This window comes from Triplophysa dalaica, chromosome 4 (assembly GCF_015846415.1).
Source record: "Triplophysa dalaica isolate WHDGS20190420 chromosome 4, ASM1584641v1, whole genome shotgun sequence".
Classification (NCBI taxonomy): Eukaryota; Metazoa; Chordata; class Actinopteri; order Cypriniformes; family Nemacheilidae; genus Triplophysa; species Triplophysa dalaica.
The window spans coordinates 23,765,078-23,790,556 of record NC_079545.1 but is presented as its reverse complement, the minus strand read 5'-3'; the positions used below and the strand labels follow the sequence as shown (position 1 = coordinate 23,790,556).

The following is a 25,479-nucleotide window of genomic DNA, read 5'->3' as shown; positions in this document are numbered from 1 at the left end:
ACACTCTAAGCAGGGAACCAATCAGGATAGACCTGGTCAGATTTACCAATCAGAGCGTTTCGGAAGGTGGGACTTTGAAGAAACTGGAAGAAATCCAGTTGTTTCTTGAGAAGAGTGACAGCGGTGGACGATAGACTTGAAATTTGTGAAATATAAAGTTTTTTTTTAAACTAGAAACATGAACATCCATTGTTAAACAACCAAAAAACACAATCAACACTTCCCTCGAAAACAGGGAAGAAACAGGGCCTTTAAAATATCAAATTGGAGACTGTATTCTGTTGATTTTGGCACAAAACAACACAACAAGATGATATTTTAAACTCCTTATGTCGCCGAATCTGTGCTGGTTTGTATTGGGCGCCTCCAGGATTCCTTTGTTTTGTCTTCAGCTAATGCCATGACGTAAGCATATCGTTGAGCAAAAGGGATCTATAGAGAATGTGAATCTGACGTCGCGCCCTATGTTGCACGTTGCAGTGGCGTCGCCAAATTGGGTGGAAAATATTCCACTGCTATTATTGTTTTGACATGTACCTTTACTCGTTTTGTTTGATATATGTAGAAATCGAAAGTAAAATTACCATGGGCTTTTCCTGAACGACTCTGCGTAATACTATTACAGTTTTTTAACACACCAAGACCGACCAACCTTAGTCATATTTCCTAATCAAACAAGAAAAACAAAACACTGCATTGAACGCACTACCAGCCGTCTTCCCAAGATGGCGCAACATTCAATGTGGCGTGACATCGATTAAAAAGCTCTATTAGCAGTAGGAGTAGTATGAGTACATGCAACACAACAGCTGTGCCCCGAAGTCCTGGAGAATGAAGTTAATATGTTACTACAATTAAATATTACCGTAGGCTGATCTTGAGAGAGCACTCATAAATCTGCTCTATATTCATATACACCTAATGTAGGCACTTTTAATCAACATTGTTTCCCTTAACCGCAAAGGTTTGATAAGGTATATTTTCTCTCATTCTGCATTTTCGAAACCTTACCACATACCAAATTTGTATCTTGTTTAACATATTATTCCTTATGCGTAGCACAAAAGAAGATGTACCCATTGACTTGCATTGGTTTTGTGTTCATACAATAGAGGTGAATGGGTTTTAACCATTGTTCGGTTACCAACATTCTTCAAAATATCTTCTTTCGTGTTCTGCATAAGAAAAAAAGCCAAGCAGGTTTGAAATGAGGGTAACTGAGTAAATGACTACATAATTTTTATTATTGAATGAACTAACCCTTTAAAAATATGAGCTATATCAGAATTTGCTTCAATGAAAAAAAACGGACAAAAATTATAAACCACTGCAAACTTGAGAAAGGAAAGAAGTAAGTAAAGCAAGTTTTCCAACATTCCCTCATACTGTAACTCTAGGAGAGAAAAGCCAAACAGGTAATCATGGCTCAGACAAGCCTTGACTGGCACTGAATGACACAGTAATTTCCTTCCTGTTACAGTGTATTAACCTGCAGGTACTAAACCTCAAAGACATAGAGGTTTTTGGTTTCAATGAGATTGTCGGTTTGGAAATGGAAGAATAGATTATCTCAGCTATGTCCAGCTTGATTTATAGCTCACTACCCACTAAGGGGCAAGTCTAACAAATTAAGATGAGGTTTTCAAAGATGGATTTGAGTTTCAACTGTCCGAGATGAATGTTGCTTTTTCAATCAGTCCGCTCACCACCGGGGCTTTAAAAGGTCAGACTAAAATCAATACCACATAATACCCAATTCAAGCAACAACAAAAAAATTGATATGACTGCCATATATTTACCAATTTCTATTTGGTCTTGTGCTGTATTGCTCCCAGAGTGATGTTCTACCTACACCATTCAGATAGCAAAAGCAGGTGTTCTGGTATATATATAATTCAGTCCCATCCATATTTAGCAAACCCTATGATCCTCCTATTACTATCCAGAGAACAGATTATTTTAGTACCGACTTTGAACGCATCAGAAAATCAGCTGACCCTGGCGCCTTGGCAGATAATATGTTTTCTATTTTAACTTGCTGAATATATGGGTGAAAAATGAGACATGAATATGAAGCATAACCTCAGGGGATAGTTCAACACAAAATCAAAATTCTGTCATCATAAATTTGCCATCACGTCGTTCAAACGTGTATATGAACACAAAAGAATATATTTTAAAGGGCACCCAAAAATGAATATTCTGTCATGAATTACTTACTCTCCAAACCTGTATAAATGTCTTTGTCTGGTTGAACACAGAGAAAGATATTTGGACGAAAGCTTGTAACCAAACAGTTCTTGGACCCCTTTGACTACCATAGTAGGAAAAATTACAACAGTAGTCAAAAGTGCCCCAGAACAGTTTGCTGTCCTTCATTCTTCAAAATATCTAGTCAAAAAATATATAAAGCAATTTTTCCTACTATGGCAGTCAGTGGGGTTTGATCAGAACAAAGAAATTCACACAGATTTGGAACAACGTGAGGGTGAGTAAATGAAGACAGAATTTTCATTTTTAGGTGAACTGTCCCTTTAATAAACGTCTCAATGGATTTGTGTCCATGGGGCCAGTGTTGTTGGGTTACCAACGTTCTTTATAATACATCTTTATGTTCTGTAAAAAAAAGTCATACAGGTTTGGAATGAAATGAGGGTTAGGAAATGATGAACTATTCTAAGGCAGAGTATAAGAGATAGAGTTCATATTTTAAACTGTACTCCCACAAACAGACACGTCACGTTTAGACTGTACACACAGCACATCAGAGACACTGAACTTATGCCCTTTGAGTTAAAGCAGCACATGGACCACATTCCTCTCATTGATCACTGGGAGCCAGCAGTCTGGTCAGTAATGACCGTAGTGAAGTCGGCATGGATTGGCCTATTTTTAAGAGTCAAATATGATACTGCTGGCCAACAATTTGCCACTCCATAAAGGAAACAGTTATATACTTCAGATGCCATGTGCTGTATTCAGAGCTAAAGCAGTACTGCATGCATGCTTCAAACTGCATATCTAAATATGATGATGCCTACTTGGATGAACTCTAGAAAAAGATCTAGAAAAATATCAGCATGGAGTTCAATGAATATGAGACTAATACTAAAATATAAAACACTTTCATTCGTACAATGTTTTAAAATAAATTAGCTACAAATGCTTAATTTGTTCTCTTCAACCGACAGATTACTAGTTGTGTCGTGTAACACCTCTCCTGATTTCCGCATCAAATTTCCCGCATCAAATTCGCCCAAATACCTTAACTCAGTGCTTCAGGTCTACGTCCCCTCCCTTCATCTTCGGTCTAAAAAATGAGCGGTTGTTTCATCACAGCGAGGCATCAAATCTTTACTCAATCGCTTCCCCTGTGGACAGCCTCCACCAGAACGGCAGCAGCCTTCACAACTTTCAAAAAACTGCTCAAAACTTACCTGTTCCATATATATTTGACTAACCAATAGTCTGTCTGTCAAAAACTAAATCTTCTTGCTCATTCTCTACTTCGATTACTCCAGCTTTAATCATCCTAGTAGCATGGCCTTGTAAACTAATGGTACTGTTTAGCGTGTTGACAAAATTTTATATGCTTTCCTACTTGTACGTTGTTTGAATGAAAGCGTCTGCCAAATGAATTAATGTAAAGGTTCGAAAAATACATGCAATGAGTAATTTTCTGAGGGAAGCAAAACATAGCTGACAGTGGGAGAAAAATAAAAAACAGAGCTGAAGAAGTCATGGTGTAACATTGAAAGACAGGTACCTGGCTGGTTCGCCCTGAGCAAAGATCTCAGAGATACAGTCGTCAGGTGCCCAGGGTAACGGAAACCAGGAACATAAGCAATGCTAAAAATTTTAGGCTGCATGGCTAAAATCCCTGAGACGTTATAACCTTTCGCAAATGTGTAAAGCTTGAGCGAACGTCCCAAAAAAAAAAAATGTACGCCCTGGCACTCTTTTAATTATTTCTTTAAAAAGGACCCGAGGGTAAACATTGACCTTACCTTTTTATAACCTTCTGGAATAATAGTCCTGCAAACTGTAAATAAGAAACATTTGTTGGCATGATGAATATGTTTCTAAATAAATTATTATTATTGATTTTTACATTTGGCTGATATTTCATGATATGCATTGTGCATGGAAACCTAGCACTCTCTTTAGATTAGATTGTAGGGCTGCTCGATTATAATAAAAATGATAATCACAATTATTTTGGCCAATATTGAGATCACGATTACTCTTTGACTTTCATTGATCATTGACTTTGGAAACAACATAGATTTGTTTAAGAAAAAAATTATAATAAAAACCAATTAAAATAAGGAAGTATAAATATATTATAGTTTTAGTATAAATGCATAGAGTTCAATAAATAAAATAATTAGTGGTGGGCCGTTAACGCAGTGAGACTCTTATAGCGCGATAAAAAAAATGTCGCCGTTAATCTATTCTCAAAGTTGGGTTGGGAGCTGGGTCTATACTACGCAAGCTATGATGACTTTCACCTTGATATTTTAGCGCGGATGTATACCATCTTAACTGCACTGTACGGGGCGAGAACAAGATTTTTCAACTCGCGTGATTCGCGTCATTCGCGGAAGCAGAAGCCGCCTCATCATCTCATAACCAGGGCTTCATTCGCGCGATTCGCGCAGCAAGTAGGTCTATTGCCTCTTTGCATTAACACATAAATCACTCGCGCTTGACACGCCATTCGCGTTTGGTCTGAACACAACATAACGTTACTGTGAAATTACCGCATCAAGCGTGACGTGCTAACATGGATGCAGCTATGAAGCCGCCGGGTTGCTTCAGGGAATATTAATTTTTAAGAAGCTTCCCAATGGAAACATCGACAAGACTAAGGTTGTTTGCACCTTGTGCAATGCGGAATTGGTTTAAAAAAAAAAAAAAACTTTCTCTCAACAGGTACTGGTCTAGCTTTAGTTGAAACCAGTAACTTTGTATTGAGATCTAATGTATTATGGCTCCTGTATGACATATCACTTGTTGCTCCCTAACTCTTTGTAAGTCGTTAGCGTCTGCTAAATGACTAAATGTAAATGTACTATAGGAGCTCTTCCAGTCTCCAGTACCACCTAAACGCAAATCATCCCTTAGTTAATGTGGAAGTAAACACAAGTTCATCTTATTGAACATAATTTAATTTTCATCACCAATTATCATAGTAGAACAGCTTTCTCAAGCAGTTTGAGATGCATTTTGGAAACAGGAGATGAGCCCCTGGTCTAATGCGCCACCTGGCTTGAGAAACCCGTTCTCAAAGACTTACTTTTAGTCATTATTTGGGGAGCACACATATTCTGAATGCCTTCGGCAGAATTCAAATGAGCCATTTTAATCTAGATTAATCTAGATTAATCTTGGAATTAATCTAGATTAATCTAGATTAAAAAAATTAATCTATGCCCACCACTAAAAATAATATAAATGAATTAACATCATCATCACTTAATCACATTAAAATATTTTTTTTCAAAATATGTTGTGCACTGCCTCAATCTACTGGCCCCGTCAGGCAAGTGATTCCAATTTTTACTGGCCCTGCCAAAATTTTCACTGGCCCCACAAAAAAAGGATTAAATAATATCTACTGTAGTTGTTTGTTAGCTGTTTTTTACTTATGTAATCTTAATAAATAAGGGCTATAACTCACAATTTCAAATATTGTTGAAGACGACTATTCAGAAAGTAATCAAATAAGATCAACTAATCAAAGTATGTGCAATAGCACAGATAAATGTAATAAAGCAAACATACAAATAATCAGTGCATTTGTATGTGTTTTAGGTTGGTCTAATAATAGTAGTTATCAGATACAGAAATTAAATCATGCAAGTTTCTGATATATCCCAACCACCACCTCGCCCCACCCCCTGATGTCATCGTCCATCGCAATGTTTCTCTATAGGCATCGTCTGATGACAATTTGGTAGACATCGCCAACTCTACTAGAACATGTCCCAAGTTTGGGCAAATCCCTGAGCACACATAGCAGGATAAGTGGGTGCCCTCCAGAGAGGAGCCACACAAATGAAAAACTCACAGCTGTGCTAATCCTGCTTCATTTCTGTGCATGAGGACTGCAACAGAACATACAATGAACTATAACAGCTGCTTAAGTAAGAAATGTATGTGCATCTGCTAAAAATCAGCCTGTATAGAAAAGCAAACATCTTGACTCTATAGAGGACGAGCATCGTGCAATTGATTGAAACAGCGCTTAGACACGCTTATTTACCAGGGATCCATTCAGAGAAGTTATGGCGCCTTCTCGGTGCAACAAATGAAATCAAAGCCGATGTCAAAAATAGGGACAGAGTCTGGCTAGTATGTGCAAGCCCCTCCTCCCACTTCACTTCAGTGCAGCATCCACTGTTGATACAAAAAAACTTAGTGAATGACCAGAGAAGACGCACCACACTATATAACTCTTTTATTTATAACTCACTTATTTATATCTGCCCAGCTCGCGCTGTATAAAGATGTATCTTTGCGAAGCTCATGCCACACGCGCCACACTTTATAACGCTGCAGCCCATACCTACTGTCTGACTGATCACTGAAGCGTTAGTTTGTTAATTTGTCATTACTTACCCTCATGTCATTCAAGATTATAAATGTTTATATTATTATATTTTAGCTTGCTTTTCAACTGTGCAAAAATATTTGTTGTTTTCGTTGGCTCAACCTACATGAAAAAATAAGTACCTGGTTGTCTTAAAAAAATAATAGTTTGATGCAAACTCATTGTTAACTCAAATTTCTTAATTTACTCAATTATATTTTTGCATTACTTGAAGCTTTATTAGAGGTGGTCACAATCCACTATTGGAACCATGAGAATAGAAAAAAAAGATTAATAAAAGAAATAAGGCCATATGGGATTTGAACAGCATAAATGTGAGTAAATTATCGATAAATTATTAATTTGTAGGTGAAACTTTCTTGACTTCACTTGACAATGAAGACATGAAATTCCATTATAATATTAATTAAAGCTTGATTTAATAATTTACAGAAGTGCTGAGGCAGAAGATCTTTACACACTTAGACCTTCAATTGCAATCAAATATTTATTGTAAATGACAGAGCTGACAGAATATGTGATGAAGCAGTAAATAGAATATAATAAACATTGATTAACAAAATACACAACCCAATATATCCATGAAAGATGTTCTTAGTCAGTTGCTCTATATTAAAATGATATTCAGTTCACAAGGTCAAGTCAGCTATGGATGAGCAAACATCCAAGTCATGGGGAGCAGATGATAAGATTTTTGTATGGCATGCCAAACATTTGAATCTAGCCTGGCCTCTGGGGAAGGCTTTGAAGTTTAGTTTGAGATTAAAACAAGAGACACGCACTGTTGTTCCTAATAGGTCTATCAAGGATTCGAGGCAATTTTCAAAGGCACTTGTTCCCAGGATGCGAGGGTAGTGGAGTCACGCCTATAGATTAACATGTAGGTGTACTTTCATAACGCACTCCCTAAGCTCACCTCCCTAGCATGCTTCATCAGATCGCGCCATAATTACTTTGTTGCACATGCAGCAATTTATGCCTCTGACCTTACCATACACTTCATCTAAGCCAGTTTCTTGAGCTAAGCACGCTATATTACCACTAGAAGCACACAGGCAGAGAAAGGAAGAACACCTCAAGAAGAGAAAAGAACTAACTCAAGACAATATCTTCACTTTTGCCTACTCAGTCTGACACGCAACAGTTCACACAAATCACAGTCTATTAACTTCCTGTGAGAAACTGTGACAACACCGAATGTAACACATGCTTGTGTATCTTCTTGATCTGTTGTTCCACAAATAGTCTGAACAGAAGTCTCACTTCAGCTGTGATTTTGCACCAAGATAATGTAATCTGCTATAAAAGCCTTGTCATGATGTTCAGGAAATAACATAATAAATACAATTAGAGGTTGACTGATTTGTTTATTAATAGCCAAGGCCGATATATAAACTAAAAAAGCCCTAAGGCTGATAAGGGTGGTTATAACATAAATTCAATTACAGTAAATGAGAAACATAAAGAAAATTGATTAAACTTAATAAACAATTATTGTCTATTCATACAGTAGCTAGTTTGTATAGCATTGTATAGCATAGTATTTATACAGACGTGAAAATATGAAAAGGTGCACATTTGTATGAGCAAGTGTTTTAATCTTAAAGTGATAGTTGACACAATAATGAGAATTCTGTCATCGTTTACTCGCCTTCTTGTCATTTAAAATCTGTATGAGTTTCTTCCGCAGAACACAAAAGATGATATTTTGAGGAATGAACTATCACTTAAAATAACACTGTATTGAAATTACATCTCTAAAATATGTCATTTTTAAATGTCTCTTTTTTTAAATTGAAAACTATATTTTATTTATAAGGAACATATAGAATATTTGGAACAAAAATAAACATGTCAGCTTAAGTCAATGAAAAAACCCAGACCATCTATATAGTTGTCAACATGACATTTAGTTATTCTTTTTTAAGGAACCGTCACTATGGACGTTATGGAAAAATTATCGGTCACATAAGGAAATCGTCTATTTTATGCCGCAATATTAAGTAGTTTTTCTATGCATTTCTACTTTTAGTCATAGGGAATAGCTAAGTACAACTAGAAAATCTACTTACCTAAATTTTTCAATCTCAGTTACTTTTAAAACACTGTAGCTTTTCCAGAACTTAAATACATTTTTCCAGCAAGTAGCAGTGTAGCGTGACCAAAAGCTAAAGTCCATTTCTCCTTTTGACAAACCTGCAATTTCTTACTAGATCACAAGCTAAAATCAATTATAATCGCCATCTGATGTTGTATCCAAGTATTGCTGCTTAATAATTGACTGAGAAGAGATTGTTTGATGATAACGTAAAAGACGTACAGTAGTGGGTAATTATTTAAAGTTCAACACACACATCCTATTAAGCATTACGTGAATCTTAATATAATTTACATAATAAACAATACTCTTTGAAATCATTTTAGTTTAACTATTTTAGCTTGTTGCTTGTCAAGAGAACTTCCCTAACACTGGTTACCTTTAAACAAAGTTTGTATATTTAGTACAAAGAAAAAACATTGTATGATGTTATTCGATTTAAAAGGGAAAAATTACAGAAAGAGATTGAAACACGGTGACGTGCCGGCACGAACACTGCTGCTACCTAGAACATGTCCCACATTGGGCAAATCCCTGAGCACACATAGCAGGATAAGTGGCTGCCCTCCAAAGAACGGTAGGCATCTTACCCAGCCACGCCACCGAAACAGCACAGCAATCCACTGGCACCACTTCAAAGCACAGCATTCTAGTTAGAAAAACTCACAGCTGTGCTAATGCTGCTTTATTTCTGTGCATGAAGACTGTAACAGAAAATACAACTATTACAGCTGCTATAGTAAGAAATGTATGTGCAACTGCTACAAATCAACCTGTATAGAAAAGCAAACAGCTTGACTCTATAGAGGACAATTGATTGAAACAGCGCTTAAACATGCTTATTCACCAGGGATCCATTCAGAGAAGTTACAGCGCCTTCTCGGTGGAACGAATGAAATCATAGCCAATGTCATAAATAGGGACAGATTCTGGCTAGTGCAAACTCCTCCTCCCCCTTCACTTCAGTGCAGCATCCACTGTGTATACTAAAAATCTTAGTGAAAGACTACAGAAGACTTAAACCGATACTGGAGAAGAAGGTATAATATTAACAGGCTTTGTGGACACAGGTAATAAGTCTCTGGCTTGCACATCTAAGAATGCCCTGAGTCCTTGAACCTCAGCGAAAGGGTGAAAAGCAGAGATGCTTAGAAGACAAACGGGCTGGATGGTGAAGATGGAGGGGCAGGTTTTGGAACGGGGTCAGCTCCTTTTCAACGCAGCCAAAGGTTTTAACAATGGACGTATTCATGGCGATCAGTCGCAGGATTTTACAAATAACTCTGCCTTGCCATCACTTTGTGGGGTTCATGGTAGGTTTACATCGACAAAAGCCTCCCAGTCTTTCTAACCCTCATCTTTTCCAACCACATGCCATGAATGAAGGCAAGAAAACGTTCCCTGGTCCACCACATTTGGCTAATTTGAAGGATGCGCTTTTGTGGTACTTTGGGAAATAAGAATGTGGCACTTGTAGCAATAATTGTATCGGAATTGCTGTGACATTTTGGTGACATGGCAATAATGCTGATAATTGTGTGAAATAAATGCCAAATGCATCACATACATATATATAACATAAGAAAATAAATGAAAAACATGCATCATCCAGGCTGAATTAAATATTTTTAAAGAGCATGTCAGACATAAATTCAAAATTAAAAGTTCACACAATTTTCATTAACATGTTCACTTTTGACTTTGGGCGATCTATATGAGACTTTTTCACTTCAAATCACATTTTAGTGAATTGTCTCATTTGAGTTTCAACACAAAGCATTAGAATAACAAAACCGCCACAATGTGCCGACCTGATTCTGACCCCTGGAAAAGAAAGGATATGAAAGAATAGTATTTATATCTTACAACATCATTCCCCTCCTCACCCCGGGGGCACCAGTCTAACATTAGACACACCATCCCGATTCGATCTCAAAGGCTTCTCAACAAAACAATGAGCTGTTAGAATAATACAATGTGATATGCAACTTAACACTTAATTTATCTTTATTTTAGGAATTTTAACACACGAGTACAACAACTCAGACTTAAGTAGGGGGTGGGTGGAAGCTCTGTCTGAATCACTTTTCCATTGTAACAAAACTTTGGGTACCAAGCGCTTAGTCTTGTCATGGGTGTCGTGTTTTGTATACAGCTATACTTGAATCCCCCCGGAGCTTTGTTGGCTTTGTAATGGCATGACTCTAGGGCATGGAGTGAAACTTCTGTCTGCTTGTTAGACCCTGAACTCCTTGACCACGAATGGCACGTCATGTTGGTATTTCTGGTGTCCAAGAGGATTTCAATAAATGGAATAAAACATGACAGCAAAAAAGAGATAAAAAAAAAGAACAAAGCCCGGCAGATTCAAATGGCATTTTTTGGTCAACTGAACTAAACTTACTAAATCCTAAAACGATAAATTGACCCTAACACAATAAATAAATAAATCGTTTTTTGTACAAATGTACAACGATTTAGCTTTTTCTGCCAAGGTTATTCCTCCCCGTAAACACACATACAAAAAAAACATACAGATTAAATCAAATCTGTTATTTTGGATGTAAATGTTTAGTTAAATAATTCAAAGTCTCTGCCGGGGTGGATCACTTGCAACAGCCTGACTTTCAGTGTCTTGATGAAAGACACAATTCTGATGATGTAGGCAACTCTTTTAAAGTCATTCTTTGACCTAACTGGATAGCGCTGGACAGTATCAAAGTTATATATCAGTGCACCAGAATAAATAATGTCTATATCATGGTATATAAATAAGTAGGCATAGGCTAATGCTGCAGGTGAGTAAGGAAAACATAAACACACACATATATACAAAAAGACACAGAAAACAACTTTTTTTACTTTTTGTAGGTTTAAGTAAAATCTTCATTTTTGTTTCGTTCTGTGAACTAATGTCATCATGTCTTCCAAAAAATGTTTTGCAAAATTGGCCGTATTTTTAATTCACAACTTCAATTTCAATATGAAGAGTAAAGGAATTGCAGCTACTGTCTGTTTTATCAAAAACGAGAGATGAGTCTGGCACTCTTCAATGTGACCTCATTTTATAATTAGTGGTGGGCATAGATTAATTTTTTTAATCTAGATTAATCCAGATTAATCTAGATTAAAATGGCTCATTTGAATTCTGCCGAAGGCATTCAGAATATGTGTGCTACCCAAATAATGACTAAAAGTAAGTCTTTGAGAACGGGTTTCTCAAGCCAGGTGGCGCATTAGACCAGGGGCTCATCTCCTGTTTCCAAAATGCATCACAAACTGCTTGAGAAAGCTGTTCTACTATGATAATTGGTGATGAAAATTAAATTATGTTCAATAAGATGAACTTGTGTTTACTTCCGCATTAGCTAAGGGATGATTTCCGTGTGGTACTTGAGACTGGAAGAGCTCCTACAGTACATCTACATTTAGTCATTTAGCAGACGCTTTTATCCAAAGCGACTTACAAAGAGTGAGGGAGCAACAAGCGATATGTCATACAGGAGCCATAATACATTAGATCTCAATACAAAGTTGCTGGTTTCAACTAAAGCTAGACCAGAACCTGTTGAGAGAAAGTTTTTTTTTTAAACCAATTCCGCATTGCACAAGGTGCAAATAACCTTAGTCTTGTCGATGTTTCTATTGGGAAGCTTCTTAAAAATTTATATTCCCTGAAGCAAACCCGGCGGCTTCATAGCTGCATCCATGTTAGCACGTCACGTTTGATGCGGTAATTTCACAGTAACGTTATGTTGTGTTCAGACCAAACGCGAATGGCGCCTCAAGCGCGAGTGATTTATATGTTAATGCAAAGAGGCAATAGACCTACTTGCTGAGCGAATCGCGCGAATGAAGCCCTGGTTATGAGATGATGAGGCGGCTTCTGCTTCCGCGAATGACACGAATCACGCGAGTTGAAAAATCTCGTTCTCGCCCCGTACAGTGCAGTTAAACTGGTATACATCCGCGCTAAAATATCAAGGTGAAAGTCATCATAGCTTGCGTAGTATAGACCCAGCTCCCAACCCAACTTTGAGAATAGATTAACGGCGACATTTTTTTTATCGCGCGATAAGAGTCTCACGCCGTTAACGGCCCACCACTACTTATAATATAACAAACCGACAGAGAAACGAATGATAGCTGACAGAATTATAGTATTAAATGAAAATAACTCATAAAACAGGTGACAGCTGCATGACTCACAAACCCCTTCAGTATTAATCAGCACTAGCGGTAAGTATTCTCAGTGGATATAGCTTCAGTCTATATATTTAGCACCTCACTAGATATCTAATCTGTCTGTTAAAGTGCTTTCTCTAAACATGTATCACTCAATGCAGTAAAAAAGCACCCCTGCACACCTCACACCTGTCCACCTCCTGACCCATTTCTGTTTGAGAGGGAAAATAACGAAACGGCCCTCTCAAAGGTCACTCTTGTATTCTTTTTGTAAGCTCTTAATGTACAGCGCTGTGCTGCAGACTTGCTGGGCCACAAGATAAATCCCACTTAAAAAAAGCTTTGATTTAAACTACTGAAATGTGTTTAGAGAAAGACTCTCAAATATTATGTGTTTGCGAGAGTTCCTTTAGTGGAGAAATACTCCAGGGAGCTTCTGGCTTGATAAATTCCAAGAATTTCCCTCTACGGTCTCATTATTCACAATAATACAGCAAAAATCTGCAGCGCTGCATATTTTCACATTTAATATCACTATAATTCTGATAAGTTTATGGGCCATTTATAACCATAAGATCAGTTTTCCTTCACGTTAAACAAAATATAATTCCTAATACCGCACTTAGGAAAAATGTAATGTACTTTAGATCACTTTGATGAGCTAAAGCTGTCAGAATCACATCACTACAATAGTGTAATTGAATAAAAACATTAAAGAGCCATTTGTTTTTCGCAGTGTACATGATAAAACTAAACATGCTTTTATTGTTAAAAACACTCCATTTTTCTGAATCTCACAAATGCAGGATAGTTGGTGGTTGGATCTCTCCGTCTGTCACTATCACTTCTATTGGTTTTATCGGGTACCAAAAATCTTCTGAGGGGTCAAAAGAAGGCAGCTTTTGTATAAAGCTTGACTTGAATGCCTCTGGTGCTCATTAATATGGCTTTGTTATGGAATGACTCGAGGTCAGGGAGTGGAACGTCTGCTGGGTTGTTAAATCCTAATTTAGGCTCTTAACTACTGTTTGACCATGAATGGCGAGTTATTGTGGTAGTACATTGCAAAGTGAAAACACACATTTGACATGATATTTGCATCAAACGTTTTTTTAATTGTATTCAAACTTGAAATGTGTTAAAAATCACTTTAACAGAGAGAGGCCATCCATATCCATCTCACTATAATAAAGATGGCATGACTCGTACAGCTACTCTTGTTTATTCCTCCATCTAAAGATATCAAAAGAATGACACAAACTGATCTGATCTAATTCTAAAATCTTTCTTTCTTTAAAAAGCTCAGAATATTTATAAATGTCTATATCAAGTAGCCCTAATGCTGAACCCCTGTCCCTCAACACTCAGTACACAGAGCAAAGAAATGAATAATTTACTGGAATGATCATTTCAGCAGCTTACTTGAGAATCTCTCCAGCACAGAAAAAAACGGTAGCCTATAATAACGGAGATCTGGAACGCACAAACTCTTGAGAGGTCCTGGGTTCCTAAATAACCCTTTACTTTTATTTTTACTCTAAAGCCTTGAAGCTCTCATGTAAAAGATCTAAACACAGACCCTCTACAAATGATTACATTTCACACAAAATGCTTCCAGACTCTCACAACCCTAAGACTTTGTTATCAATTGCGTAAATGGTCATTTTAACCTAAGCGCCTGTGAAATGACTAAACACTAATGACAGATCAGCACTCGATTCTGAAAATACCTTGAAGGTCCTCTCTCCCTTTCCGTTCCTCTCTGTTTTACAATCCTTCCGTTGCAAATTACAGTTTTCCCCATGAAAAGGCAAAGCAGACCGTATCCAGGTGTTTTGTGCTGCTTACAATCACTGTCATGACACCTGAACACAGAGAAGCTACGTGTAGCATTCGTTTGATGTCGAGTTGGATGACAGGAGAGGTAGACACAGCCGTCGGATAACCACAGGGAATGTTCGGAAACATTACCAGCCTCGCTGCACTGTCTACCTGTAAATCATCCCATAGCACAGATACTGACAATTAGCCAACGAGAGACCAGAGACTGAACACAGGTGGTACATGCAACTAGCAGATTCCTTTCAACCAGAAAGCACTATGACAGAAAACTCAAGGTAGGGGGAGTAATATTAAAAAAAGAGACTGAATAGTGGTGCATATGGGTCTGGTATTGCATATTTCTCTCAGAATAGCTCTGAACCTTTGAAGCGACATTAAGCTTTGGGATTTATACTTCTATAACTATTATATATAGTTATGTAGACATAAACTGTTTGGCCACCATCATCCGCCTCTGCATAAATAACAAGACTTTACAGTTTCTAAATGTATGTAATGCATAAGTCAAATTTTGCGTGCATTCCATATGCCAGTCTGCTTAAGTAGTACGATACCCCATTTACGTTCATGTTATGAACTCAAAACCACTGAGATGTTTCTCAAAATATCTTATTTTGTGTTCATATAAGATAGTCATACACAAGGTTCAAATAACATGGCGGTGAATTAATGGTGAAAGTTTATTTTATTTTTGGGTGATCTATACCTTGAATTTTTTTTAAATTATACAATATTACAATAGCTTTCCTGTAGCGCAGTGGTAAGAGCATTGTGTTAACAACGCAAGGTTGTGGGTTCGATCCCAGGGGATTGCAAATACCTATGTAAATTGTATAGGATAAAGCAATGTAAGTCGCTTTGGATAAAAGCGTCTGCCAAATGCCTAAATGTAAATATTAGAGAAAAACAAAATCCAGGGGTTCTGACACTTTAAGTGAGTTTACAGGTGAGTGTAAATGTGATGAGATGAGATTACAGATCCCTATGAAAAAGGAATGAGTGTGGGCGGGGCATGAAGAGTCTTGTTTTCTAAACGAAGCTCGAAAATAAAAACGTAACATGTTATATCTTGTAAATGAACCAAAAAAAAAGTGACTAGACTGATTACTTCACCAATATACCAACTTTGAGAAGCAAAGTCTATTCTAAGCCATTCATCTGTTGTCACACATGCAAAGACTGAGTCACTCGTCACATACTTCCTGCAAAGGTTTGACCCCCTCGCCAGTGTTGCTTACGAGAAGGTTCATGGTGTAAAGGTCACTGAGCCCTCACTTGACCCTCCTACTCCATTGTGTGTTTCCTTTCCCCGTCTTTCTTCATTCCCATGCATCCCACCCTGATGAAGACCTTTTTAGTGGGGGAGGTGAAATGCTAAGGTTTCATATGGGATACAAAGTGGAAACTAAAATTCCTTTTGATTTATTTTCGCAATATGGCGTAGAACCACTGCTTACCACAAAACTAATGTCAATATCACTAAACAATATGAATCCTTGGCTTTGATTTTTTTTTACTTCTCTCAAGCTTAAATGATACAGCCTTGATGAAATAAAACTTATATAATGTGAAAATAAATGAAATAATGTGCCAAACATGTCATTAGATTTCATCATGTTGTTCAAAATCTGTATTTGACTCTTCTATGGAACACAAAATAAGGCATTTTTGTGAAATGAACGTTTTTGGAGTCAATGGGGGCCAATGTTGTTTGGTTAAAAACATTCTTCAAAATAACTTATTTTGTGTTTTACAGAAAAGTAAAGTCATACAGGTTTGGAATGACATGGGGATGACTATATGATGAAAGAATTCATTCATTCATTTTTTGTAACATATACCTTTAATACAAGTCATGCTATTAAAAGAGTTCAGATTGACCTCTGTTTACTAATTTCCCACCATTTATAATACCCCAGATGACAATTGATAAGGGGCTCATGAGGTGGATTATTATTTCCAAAACTGACACCAACATTCAGTTTTCAAACATCTTTTACACTGCCAAAGCAGCTGTGGGGTGTCCATTAAACACTGAAAAAGATACAATCAAGATAATAATCGCATAATCTATCAACAATCACTCCAACATTTGCACGCACAAATGCCAGCGTGAATAAGATTGATGCTAATTATATAAGGTATTCATTCTGCCGCATGAACCTGCCAAGGGCTTGCCTCTAGTTAAGTTCATTATCAAATGAACCCAAACAATGTGGAATTGGATGACAGTTTTCTTGGCAAAAGCTTCTTGCTAGATCCTTTGTTATAAATCGGGATTCAATCCAAAACCTGGAACTGACGCGTTAAGATCTCTTTGTACTAGCAAAACAAGTAGAAACTCTGTTCCAACGCCTTGTGCGGAGGGCCACACCGCAAATGGCTTTGTTTTGCCCCCTGAACAGAAGAACATAAGCAAGAAGCAAAATTAAGCACCTGAGGCGGAAGGAGGCTGGAGCCAAAGACAGGCCCCGTCTGGCTATCTCCTTCCTAAGGCTACCATCTTTCTGCACCTCTGTCGTTTTACCTCCGCTTGTCTCGTGGAATTCAAGGAGAAAGAGCCGTGCACACAAACACAACACACACAATAGCAGAGGTGAAGTCACAGATTATCAGGGTGGAGATGCTAAGTGTTTGTTACAGCCCTCAAAATTTCTTGGTTCAAAAACTCAGCAAGAATGTCATAAACACTTTAAAGTGATCTTTCGAACAAGGCCACCGGTTTATTACGCACTACAGGATAGTTCTTCATCCCTCAACCTTCAAGCTTTTGGTCGTTTTGGCAGGGGATGAAATTGTAGTGCATCAACTGCTGAATTTTAAATGTCAGAATGAATCATGTCTGAGCATGAATTATCCTGACTGGCACCAGGTTGACTTCTGCCAGCAGCAGCACTTAGGTGAAACCAACAAGTAGCCGAAACCTCTGAAGGAGTTTCTTATGCATTACTCTGAGGTAAACCTTAAGGTAAACATTTGCAGATTCAATCTGGAATGACCTCATTTTGGGATGGCTTCATATTAGGATACCATGAATCTATGTAATAGGATAGTTCACCCCAAAATACAAATTCTGTCATTATTTATTTACCCTCATGTCATTTAATATCTGTATATGACTCTGTGGAACATAAAAGACATTGGTCTGAGAAATGTCTTACTGGTTTGGTGTTCCTACAACGGAAGTCAACTCCACATTACAAACAATAGGGTTTTCAAAATATATTGTGTGTTCTGCGGAAGATGAAAAATCTTACAGTAATGGAATTGCAAGGTTGAGTAAATTCTAAAACTATTCCATTAAAGGGATAGTACAGCCAAAAACTCCAATTTGCCGTTTGATTCCAAAAAAATGTCTCCAAACATCATTTTTGATAATATTAGCCATACTGTATAGCCTCGACACTCCCTTTCTGCAGGTGGCGCTAAACGTAGCAGAAGCTGGTATGCCATTCGTCAACAAATACTACAAGAAGAAGATTGTGTGCAAAGGCTGCACATTATGGCTAATATTATTAAAAATGACGTTCAGCTTTATGAAAATATCAAACGATTCGCTTCACGAAACATCAACATGTCACCAGGAGCCGCTTTTTGGCATTATGTGCTTTAGGAACTCTTAGACAGGTGGACCCCATAGACTCCCATTATATAAGGCAGAGAGGGCTGCAGATTAACCAAACAATCTTCTTTATGGTTCTACTCAAGAAAAAATGTCACCTTCATCTCGGATGGCCTGAGAGTGAGTAAATAAACGGCAAATTGGAGATTTTGGCTGAACTATCCCCTTTAAGCATGATATATCATATACACTATACACTACCGGTCAAAAGATCTGAAGGTATATGCTTAAATGTCTCAAGTATTGAAATCAAATATTTTTTTACCTAAAAATGTTTGTGAAATGTATGACTTTGACTGAATAATGAGGAAATTATAGCCAATAAGAGAACAAAACAGATGGAAACTCCATTAATATTGTTTAAAAAAGACATAGCTGCTTGATAAAATGTCAAGAAAACATTTCTGAAATTTCTAGTCAAAAGGAAGTCAACTATACGGAAGATGATTCAAATAAAACTAGTGGTGGGCCGTTAACGGCGTTACGCAGTGAGACTAATGTGGCCGTTAATCTATTCTCAAAGTTGGGTTGGGAGCTGGGTCTATACTACGCAAGCTATGATGACTTTCACCTTGATATTTTAGCGCGGATGTATACCAGTTTAACTGCACTGTACGGGGCGAGAACGAGATTTTTCAACTCGCGTGATTCGCGTCATTCGCAGAAGCCGCCTCATCATCTCATTACCAGGGCTTCATTCGCGCGATTCGCGCAGCAAGTAGGTCTATTGGCTCTTTGCATTAACATATAAATCACTCGCGCTTGACACGCCATTCGCGTTTGGTCTGAACAAAACATAACGTTACTGTGAAATGACCACATCAAACGTGACTTGCTAACATGGATGCAGCTATGAAGCCGCCGGGTTTGCTTCAGGGAATATTAATTTTTAAGAAACTTCCCAATAGAAACATCGACAAGACTAAGGTTGTTTGCACCTTGTGCAATGTGGAATTGGTTTAAAAAAAACACTTTCTCTCAACAGGTAGAAGTCTAGCTTTAGTTGAAACCAGTAACTTTGTATTGAGATCTAATGTATTATGGCTCCTGTATGACATATCGCTTGTTGCTCCCTCACTCTTTGTAAATCGCTTTGGATAAAAGCGTCTGCTAAATGACTAAATGTAAATGTACTGTAGGAGCTCTTCCAGTCTCAAGTACCACCTAAACGCAAATCATCCCTTAGCTAATGCGGAAGTAAACACAAGTTCATCTTATTGAACATAATTTAATTTTCATCACCAATTATCATAGTAGAACAGCTTTCTCAAGCAGTTTGTGATGCATTTTGGAAACAGGAGATGAGCCCCTGGTCTAATGCACCACCTGGCTTGAGAAACCCGTTCTCAAAGACTTACTTTTAGTCATATTTTGGGTATGCCTTCGGCAGAATTCAAATGAGCCATTTTAATCTAGATTAATCTAGATTAAAAAACTTAATCTATGCCCACCACTAAATAAAACGTTGTTTTATTTTATTTGTTTTTGTTACATAATTTCCGATAGTTCCCAATGTTTTATTTTATCATTTTGAGAAGTTTACTATTATTATAAAATGTGAAAAATATGAACACATAAGTGTCCCAAAGCTTTTGACCGGTAGTGTATAAAATGCTGATTTATTTTCAACCCAGCGTTGGCTCAAAAATGGACAAACCCAGACATTGGGTTAAATTAACCCCATAATAGGGTTTATGTTTGACCCAACAATAGGTTAAACCAACCCAGCATATGTTATTAAATAGCGCAATGGTTGGGTTCGTCCCTTTTTTAAAATAACCCACACTATGTAAAAATATCCCAGTATTTTTATAGAGTATATTAGTCCATGCATTGTATTTTCTGAGCATTAAACCTATGACCCTGGCATTGCTAGGCGTGTACAACTATATGAAGATATTTATCAATGGAAACGGGTATTTAAAAAACTCCTTGAGGAAGCAACTTGTGTTAACTAGCACAGCTGTTTACGCTTGTCAGTGACTGAAGTTTAACATTACATGTGTAGCCACAGGTGTGTTTATCTGCATTTTAAAAATCCTTCAAACACAGCGCATCCAATAAGAACATTCAGAACTATTTGCTTTACAACAAAAGTTGTACAACAGTGTTTCGTGGGTTGTACCCTACATAAGTCTTTGGAATAGAACGCCAGCTGAAAAATCAAACACACACACTTGACCCTGTATGGATTGACTGCTCATGACTGATTTTCTCATTTGGACAACAGCCACACATCTCTTGTACCTGCTGTTGCTTAACACTTGTGTTTAAAAGCCGTGCCACGGCCATAAACAAGGCAAAATGCACAGACTGTTTAAATCTTTAGGCGACAGAGGAGAGAGACTGAGAAAGACTTGCTTGAAGAACACTATGTGAGCCTAACGTTCCTGTGTGGTGGTAGTTTAAGAACACACACCCTTTACGTCTACAAATCTGTCCACAGCAGCGGAAATAAGACAAACACACTTTAAGCTGTAAGATACTCGAAATGAACTGGGCAACAAAAGCTGATGACCTCAAGACAAACAACTCAAAAATGAGACAAAGTTAAAACTAGCAGTCTGAGGTGTTAAAAAAGTCTGGTGTGTCTTGAGTGTTTGTCTATTTGCCAATCGGTGTGTTTGCTTTTAAGCAAGTCAACTAGGTGCAGACGTGAAGAACAATTCAAAATCTGGTCTCCTTTATAGTATCCGGGAAATCCCAGATGGAGGAATTTAAATGCGGCTAAGCAACTTTTCAGCAAGTCAAACATCTCTGTGTGCTCTGGACACAAGTGAATGGGCTTTTTTAGTGCTGTTTAGTCCAGTCAGTGGGAGAAAATCATGTTTTCAGTGGGCCAGAAAAGGGGGTCAGCGCCTACAAGTCAGTTACCTAAAGGTTTGCTGGATAACCCACTGAAGCTACTCTAATTTTTAAATGCAAAACTACGTCAGCTACGTAGTTCAACTGCGTGTAGCATTAATGTACTGTAACAATTCACCACCAATAAAACCCAAGTCTATCTGTGGTGATGTGAAAATAGAATCCCAACAGCAAACAAAAAGGTCTGTAACTACTAGCAACGAGGAAAAAACTCTGAAAGAGAAATGTTCTTGTCACCCGCATGTTTTGTTTTAAAAGGCCATGTAAAGGTCTACAGGATTAGATTTCCATCTTTATGTGCACCATGCTATTTAAATGGTATTAAATGACCCGTCTCACTATAAAGAGGTAAGAAAATAAATTAGGGAAACATTCTACTGAGGCTTAAGTCAAAGAGAAGCTCTGTGTGTCATGAGGTCATGAACGCTCAATGTTTTATCCGGTGAAGAACATGGTTGCCCTCCTGAATGACATGAGGTGTTTCTTACATCATGGGTGGTATGAACGTCAGTTCCTCTTAGTGGGGAATTATTATCAGAGTTTTGGCAAATAATCCAGTCCATTGTGACTAATGTTAAAGTATATAATTTCTGTTGAATGTCTTATGGAGATAAATTAAATAAAAATCACGTTAGCTATCCCCTTGACAAGATAATGATACAGGGTTCCCATATTTTGTTGTTTTCAGGCATTTTGAGGAATGTTGGTAACCGAACAACGGCAGTACTCATTCACTTCTATTGTATGGACACAAAACCAGTCCAAGTCAATAGGTACTGCTTTTGTTTAGTTACCAACATTCTTGAAAGTATCTTCTTTTGTGTTATGCAGAAGAAAGAAAGTCATACAGGTTTGAAATGACAAGTGGGTGAGTAAATAATAACAGAATTATGTTATTTTGTGTGAATTATCCCTCTAATATAATTTTTATGCACCAGTACACAAAGGCAAATTCATGCACATGTAAACCCTCAGTACTTGGCGATATAGATGATTCTTGAGTTCTATTTTTGAGTTGCCCTACATTTCGATTGCTTAAAGGACCACTATTGCAACGCACGGAATTTGTACCCCGGGGCAAGAGTGATATGTTTAGTTATGGTATCGTTCTATGTTTCAGAGGCTGCTGCATAATGGTAGGGGCAAGTGTTATGGTACTGAGTCTCATTCATCTTTGTGGAATGTCTAGCAGACGCATGCAACACAGCTGTTTACAGGTGTCTTCGCATTAGAAATCAACACTCCTGAAAAATCACAGTATCTGCCAGGACATCTTCAGTTAATACAATCTTGTTGTCTGTAAGACTTAAACATGACACAGACGCTGCATCCCAAACCAACACAACTTCAACAAAGAGATGCGTTTGAACAAATATACATATTCTAACACAGCTTTGTTGGACTGTCTTGACACAGAATTTCGATTCAGCACAGAGCAGCTTTAAACCTGCTGTGTAAAGACACCTGTTTTAAAAAGCACAGAGTAGCAATTTACAAATAAATGTTGAAAAACTTTCAAGGCACTGCCTGAAGCAACTCAATAGCACCTTCGAATAACAAGCCTATATCAACATCATAACACTTGCATTGCATTTTAAAGAACAATGTTTAATTACTTTCTAGTTGGTTCATTAATCTGTAAAACAAGACAATCTTTACTTTAAAATCACATAATACATCACATGTACCAAATAATCATGACACTTAAGTAAATAACATTAAAACTGCTATATTGACATAATGGTATATCAAATAAAAAAATGTAATAGGCTACTTAAAGAAACGGAGATACTCAGCAAATTTGGTTTTGAGTATAAAGTATAGCTATTATAAAATTAAACTAAGATTGTTGAGGCTTTTCAAATTTAACAACCCACATTTTTGGACCATAGCTACTTAAATCTTCTCTTTTTTATTGTTTTATCAGGACACTTTGGCTTCATATGTTTTGGCAGATTTTTCTTTTGAACTCTAAAAAGCCTCTTGCTGGCTCTTTCCAGCATGTCACCACCTGCCCGCGACCATCTTCCCAACTCTTACCCCCCCCACACTTTTTCAAACAAAGACTCTTCAATCCCAGGAGAAGGCAAGTTATAGGGCATTACACATACCATTCACTTCCACAGCACAGTTCTCAGAGCAAGGACAGAGGAATCCCGCTGCTGTGTTTACACTGCTTTAAATTACGGTTATTTACGTAATGAGACAGGCCTAGAATTGTCATCATTCCCCATTAGACCACAAAGAAAACCTGTTGCGCACAGTTCCAAGTTATGCATTTGTAAAGAAAACCAGCTGCTTTCAAAGACAAAACCATTTTCTTTCGAAATAACAGGAGAGAAACACTTTTAACAGCTTCTATGCATTTATGATAATATAATTTCTGCAAGTAATCATGGGTGAAGTTTAAAATTGCACGTTTATGTTAAACCCAAATTTGTCAGATCTTTAAAGGGAACAACGAAAGGGCAATCATATCTTCTGCAAACACGCAGTGTGGAAAATGAAGAAAACAAACCCGTGGATATCTGAGATCCAATTTGCACAAAACTGCGAAAGAGACACCCGAATGCTTTCTCTCAGCAGCCATATCTCAAAATACATAATCGAGACCATCTCGTTCTCATTAACATTCAGTCAGTATGGGTTCATTATTCAGGAGGCACTTCTCCTCAAATATATCCGTCGTGACAAGTCTTTTTTTTACTGATACTTTATCAGGCGACTCCTTTCAGAGCCAGTGCTCTGATAATGGTCCCCTAAATAATTAATGACACAATGTCCAGTTTGCAAAAACGGGACTAGATCATTATTTAAAGTTCCAGATCACCACTCAGGAACATTAAAAGTCGGATTAAAAGAAAGCCAAAACAAAGGAGGGGGTACATACCTCAAACAATGAGCCTTGATGGACGCATGCTCCTGTGGATGGGGAGAACAGATAAGAATCAATACATGAGCTAAAACCCACAATCCAATTGACAAGTTCATTATTACTTCCAGACAAGTGTCACAGTCATGGCAATCATGTATCTTGGACATTCATAAATCCCCTTCCTGTCTCCCAGTGTGAGAGAAAACAAAAGATTGTCACGCACTGCTTTAATGAAATTTAAGGGTTCACACTCAAATTGATGAAAAGGAGATTGATGTCAGTGTCACACTCCTAATATGTTAGTAAATACCTTTCTTTTGATAACATACCTGGAAACCTACAGAAAAAGTTCAGAATTTCATGCAAAGTGACATAATGCGTGAGAACTGTTTATGCATCGAAGTTTAGTATCACAACATTGTCAAACAAAACAGTTGCTTGTGAGTTGAAGTGAATCTCTGCCCTTGATCTGAGATGTTAAGAAACGAAATAGAGGATGCAGATCGCGTTTGATATGCAGCATCACTCATAAACATGCAGTTATAACGTCATTGAATTATCTGTATTGCGCACTGTTTGTAAATCGACCAACCAATCAAAATGTGCTTATATTTAAGACAAACAATTCACTACTGAATAAAGTCAAATCCCGATAGTAAGAACACCAACCTTCTACACCGAGCGAGCCGGCACAACATCCAATTAAAGCGGCGATAAGGATCCAAACGGGACCCATATTCACTTTAAAGACCGTTTCTCTAATCCAAATGTTTAGAATCATAATCACTTCAATCTGAAATAGATGGTATCATCGTTGCTTTTCCGGGGACTCGAACCAAAAGCTGCGACAGTGACTGAGCTTGAAGTCCTGCAGTAAGACGTTCGGTCTCGTCACTGGAAACCTTCCAGTCCGAATGTACACTCCGGTGCGCTGTCCAACTTAATGATCAACGAAACTTACAACAGAAAAGTCCTGCCTCCTAAAAGTGCAAGAACATAAACAAGGAAAACTTCGAGGCGAATAATAACAGAGGAGCACGACAACGATCAACGTCGTTTTGAACTTACGAGCTGCTCTTTAAAGTGAGTTACTGGAGACCCTTCCAAATGCATTCACGAGTTAAGGAGTCCCCCCTCCTTCTCCTCACCCTTCTGTGGGAACAAAACCTGTAGCCATTCGAGTTTTGACGGATTTGTTCAATTCTTGTGAAACTTCATATCAATGGAGACACTTTTACATTGAGTGAGTTTTGCCTCATTTTCAAAGTCCTGCATGTGATTTTTATTGTATATATATTTTATTTTTATATATTTTAACGTGTCAACAACTCATTAATAAAACAATAACGTGATTTGCTTTTAGTGAGTCACGTGC

General features: G+C 37.6%; 1 protein-coding gene across 3 annotated transcripts in view; it reads right to left on the bottom strand.

Annotated features, from left to right (window-relative positions):
- The window catches only part of LOC130419762 (extracellular matrix organizing protein FRAS1-like), a 107,508-nt gene extending 82,248 nt beyond the window's left edge, over positions 1-25,260 (bottom strand). For 2 of the 3 annotated variants that reach the window (XM_056746725.1, XM_056746727.1), the window contains exons 1-2: positions 24,774-25,209; positions 24,120-24,151 (exon numbers count right to left, since the gene is read on the bottom strand). In XM_056746725.1, the coding sequence (XP_056602703.1) occupies positions 24,120-24,151; positions 24,774-24,885 (144 nt within the window). In that variant the 5' untranslated portion in view covers positions 24,886-25,209. Of the gene's footprint in view, positions 1-24,119; positions 24,152-24,773 lie in introns of all 3 variants that reach the window. The other variant, XM_056746726.1, reaches the window with a different exon arrangement.
- Between the last annotated feature and the right edge of the window lie 219 nt (positions 25,261-25,479).